The 4,725-nt window shown below is 37.2% G+C and overlaps 1 protein-coding gene across 1 annotated transcript in view; it reads left to right on the top strand.

Moving 5' to 3' along the window:
- Window positions 1–4,725, top strand: part of LOC107753499 (TNF receptor-associated factor 5-like) — a 10,615-nt gene that overhangs the window by 745 nt on the left and 5,145 nt on the right. Inside the window, exons 2-9 of the mRNA XM_016569651.1 lie at window positions 1,856–2,084; window positions 2,224–2,281; window positions 2,384–2,485; window positions 2,577–2,741; window positions 2,817–2,894; window positions 3,651–3,725; window positions 3,875–3,967; window positions 4,137–4,256. Coding sequence (XP_016425137.1) covers window positions 1,873–2,084; window positions 2,224–2,281; window positions 2,384–2,485; window positions 2,577–2,741; window positions 2,817–2,894; window positions 3,651–3,725; window positions 3,875–3,967; window positions 4,137–4,256 — 903 coding nt within the window. The 5' untranslated portion in view covers window positions 1,856–1,872. The remainder of the gene's footprint in view (window positions 1–1,855; window positions 2,085–2,223; window positions 2,282–2,383; window positions 2,486–2,576; window positions 2,742–2,816; window positions 2,895–3,650; window positions 3,726–3,874; window positions 3,968–4,136; window positions 4,257–4,725) is intronic.

Here is a 4,725-nt window from a genome sequence, read left to right as displayed (position 1 = left end):
TCTCTCTCACTCTCACTCTCACTCTCTCTCTCACAGGAACAGCACAGTGTGCTCTAATCCTCATCAACTAAAAACTAAAGACGTGTTAGGCCGAATATACGCGCATTCTCTTACTGTAATATTGTTTGAAGATGTGAACTATGCAATGATATATTTTTTTAAAGTCTCCTTATTATCACTTGATTCCATGTTTTGTGGCGTTTATAAATTTTGTCGATATTAAATGTCAACCCTGCTACCGTGATTTTATAAGTGAACTATTAATCATCGAGAGGATGGATATTTGTTCAAACAATTTTGCAAAACTAAAAGTCAAATTAAACTGTAGCTGTCAGCCTTGAAACATGTAGGTTATTAAAATTACTTAGAGCATATTTATTAACTAAACATAGGATTTCTAAAATTTCAGGGTGTGAAAACTTAAGGAACTTTAAGGAAGTTTTTCTATGAAAAAATTTACTAAACCTTTGGAAATTTTTGGAAATCAAGCTCGGATGCTTCAACCGTTTAGCGTACATAATGGCAGAAATATATATATAAAAAAAAGTATTTAAAAAAATAATTTTTAAAAATTAAAAAAATGAAAGTTAGCTTACATGAGGGTGACATTTTCGTAATTTGATCAAACAGGGTGGAACAAAACAGGAAAAGGAACTGGCTTTAGTTCATGTGATGCTATAAAAGACTAACAGGATGGAACTTGATATTGATTACCAATTATAATAATCTTCCTAAGAAAACGTGTTTGGTTTGAAACACTTTGAAAGGAACAACGAAGAAACACTTGGGATGACATTTTTTAAAAACTTTTTTTTTTTTTTTACTCAGAAGTTTTATAAAACATAAGGCAAACGCTGGCATCCAAATAAAGCAGACAAATAGTTTAAAATTCACCCCATGTTAACTTAATTGTGATATTTATTTATGTTATTTTAATATTAACTGTTAGTATTCAAGTAAACTTTTAAATCAGCAACTATTGTAATATAATACTAATTAAATAGGTACCAGGTAAGTTAGAGATGTAACGATGAACCGCGAGCCGGTTGAAACTCGATTAAAATATGTGACGATTCAAATCGGTTGAGATGCTAAACAAATCGCGATTCATTTAGGTGTAGGAGTTTATATGAATCCATGTCTGAGGGGAACTTACTGTCTTTAGAAAAGTTTAGATGGTATTTTTTCTTTTCCTCTTGCCTCTGTATAACGCATATTAAAGTTCATAAGTGCAGCGCTGCCTTGTTTACAGCGGTAACCAAGGAAACACTGTATCATTGCTGTTCATAAGTGCAGGGCTGCTTTGTTTACAGCGGTAAAATTTCAATGTAGTTTTGTTATTTACATTTGCATTATATTTCATTTTTGTCATTTAGCAGACGCTTTTGTCCAAAGCGACTTACAAATGAGGACAATTGAAGCAAACAAAACCAACAAAAAAGCAATAATATGCAAGTGCTATATTATTATAGTGTTATATTTCAATTTCACAAAGAAATGTGCAGCATTTTGTCCAAGCAATAATAAAAGGACACATTTAATTTATAATTTGTCTTAAATCTCATTTTGTAAAAAATAAAATAAAATCGTGAATCGAATCGTGAGTTGAGTGAATCGTTACATCCCTGGTACCAGGTTATTTCTATCCTAACTTGTAATAGCCAGAAAAATTTGAAATTGTGAATGCGAGTATTCAAATATATTGAACTTGGAGCGCAAGAATGATATAAATGCTTAATTTAACCCTTATTGCTTCTTTGTAATATTTGTTCCAGGTGTTATTGGAGGATTTTGATAGATCAACTTGCTAAAATGCTAAAAAATAAATAAAAATGATGCAGTTTTCTCATGTCAGTTTCTGTGCCAGACTTCATGGCCGCAGAGGAGAACGAGTGCGTGTCCCGGCAGGACTCCGAGCTCATGAGGGCATGGGAGCTGGAAGCCATTCTGACCAATCGCACGCTGCGCTTCGTGTTGCGCTTAGAGCAGCAGTTCGTGTGCCCGTCCTGCGGCGGGATGGTCCTGAACCCTCACCAGACGGGCTGCGGGCACATCTTCTGCGCTCGGTGCGTGAGGGCGTACATGTAAGAACTATTCATTGGTTAAATAAATTAAACAATTTGTTTTATATCAGCAAAGATAAACACAATTTTCTGCTGAAAGTGCATTGCATGCAAATGCATCTAAAATGATCTGGCAATGTGTAAACCTTCCTCTTTTCAGTAAAAATGGAGGAAGTTCGAAATGTCCTTTAGACAGCATCCCTATAAAATCAGAAGAGGTGAGAATATTAACATTTTAAATGCATATTTATGTGCACTTATTGGAAGTGTAGCTTTATTTGCCATTATATTCTACTGAATAGCAATTCCAATGCTTGCAGATTTTTCAAGACAACTGCTGTAAAAGAGAACTGCTAAACTTAGAGGTCTACTGTACCAACGCACCAGACTGCGCACAGAGGGTTACTTTATGCAACCTTCAGGTAAAGGGCCAAACATGTTATTGATGATGAAAAAAGCATCTGTTTCCATCATTCAGAGCTGAGTATTCACAGTACGACCTCTCTTTCTCAGGGTCATCTGAAAGCTTGCCAGTATGAGCGGCTTAGATGTTCCAACTCAGGGTGCAACGACACCGTGTTACGCAAAAACCTGCTGGACCATCAGAGGAAGGTCTGCTCGTTCCGGCTGGAGTCCTGCCACCACTGCAGACAGCCGTTCCTCGCATCTCACCTGCAGGTCAGAGCGCTTCCCTGCCTCAGCAGAGTCATCTGAGCTGTGCTTGTGCCTAATCTTGCCTCTAAACTACGACAGGCCCATCAGAAGACCTCATGCCCTGAAATCCAAGACCCATGTCCCAACAAGTGTCCTCAGATGATCAGAAGACACAAGGTCTGGCACAGTCAGATACTTCACTCCACTTTAAGAAAGTTCTGTTCTAATGAACATTGTCCTGCCTCTTCAGATTAATATGGAGCACCTAAGGAGACACAATGATGGAAAAAATATGCCACAGCAAATAATATTTTAATGCGTTTAAGTGTCACGTTCGGTTCCCCTATGAAACTTTGCATTCTCTTGCAAAAGCAAAATATAGGCCTGATTTATCTTCCCACCTCATATTATTTCCATTACAAAAGTTTTGTGAGCAAACCCAACATTTCTCGGGGAAACGCAAAGAGAGACGAGAACTCAAAGCATTGAAATATTTTTCCTCCCGTCTGATTTTTAATCATCACAATAGTTTTGAGAGAGAACGCAAAGCTGTGCAAGCGAATGGGAAATAAAATTTTTTAAAAAGCTTAAAAGCTATGGGAAACCCTACCTGCTGATGGAAAAGCTATATTTCGTTTGCTTGCAAAACAATTGCATTCCTCCAAGAAACGTGCAGAAGCACTAAAATCTAGTTTATCCTCCCACCTCATATTATGTCCATCACCAGTTTTGCATTGTCTAAGTTTGGAAAGAACGTGAAAGATTAGTGAGCTAATTAACAGTTCACGGGGTAAGGCTAAAGTTTTGCGAGCATTAAAAGATAATTTTTCCTCCCATCTCATATTTTTCCATCAACATGGCTCCTTAAACCGCTCCATGAACAGCTACAGATATTTTAATTTGCTCATGGCTGCTTGTTGATCCTCATTGCAGCTGCAAGCTCATGCTGACGAGTGTCTTGAAGTGGAGACTGACTGCCTTTATAAAAACTATGGCTGCACATTCAGAGTAAGAAAACAGTATAATTTAACACAGAACCAAGTGAAAGTGTCTTTTGTATCGCTGTTTAACGAGCTGCCGTTCAGTGAATGTTTCCGTTTGCCTGGAGCTGTGATGCACTTGCAGATCTCAGCCTTCGAACTCTGTCTTTCCTCCAGGATAAAAGAGGGAAAGTGCAAGTTCATGAAAACACAGAGTTCAGTTCCCATGTTCGGCTGGTTCTGGAAAGTAACACCAAACTTGAGACACAGGTATGAAACTGGCTCTTTGTAAAACACGAAAAGAAATCATGGAGAAATTCTGGCTCATAAAACACTATTTCCAAGTACATAAAAGTTATAACAAAAGGGATTGCTGTGTTCTCGGATGCTGAATAGATTTGCCTAAATAAAAATATTTAATGTAACACACAACTGGTAGGTGGAGCAGCTGCAGCAGGATATGTTAGTCCAGCAGGGGGCGCTGAAGGACAAAAGTTTTGTGGTCAGCAATCTGGACCGGGACATCACCTTGTGTGACAGCACACTTACTACCTTACAGGTAAGGAAACCCTTCGTCAAACTAGTCCGTATAAAAACACAGCTAATTGCCCTGTCATTTTAGAAACAATGTCTTCTATATTTTTCATAAACCCTCATAATACCAAGTTAAAGGAACCGTTGACTTGTTTTTGAACATATAGCAACAATAATTTTCACTAAAGTGTAAATATAATTGATATATCATATAATCACCAATCAGTGTACATTCATTCATTATTGCCAGTATTTATGTGGTCGTAGTGGCGCTGTGATTAAAAGTTGTAATAGCTTGACTAGCTTGAATATTTAAATTCACCTACTGTACATTCCTGTGTAGAAAGCTGTTTTGGTGTATGTGTCATTAGCTCTGTTTCCACCCAAAGTTGCGCATTTAACTTTTACGAAAAAATTGAATATCACATAAAACATTTGCAAATTAACGCACTGATCCCATCCAGTGTTGGGTAAGTTACTTTCAAAAAGTAATT

The sequence above is a fragment of the Sinocyclocheilus rhinocerous genome, unplaced genomic scaffold (assembly GCF_001515625.1).
Source record: "Sinocyclocheilus rhinocerous isolate Xijiao unplaced genomic scaffold, SAMN03320098_v1.1 scaffold1523, whole genome shotgun sequence".
NCBI lineage: Eukaryota > Metazoa > Chordata > Actinopteri > Cypriniformes > Cyprinidae > Sinocyclocheilus > Sinocyclocheilus rhinocerous.
Note: the sequence above shows the minus strand (reverse complement) of the source record. Positions and strands in the feature narration are given on the sequence as shown.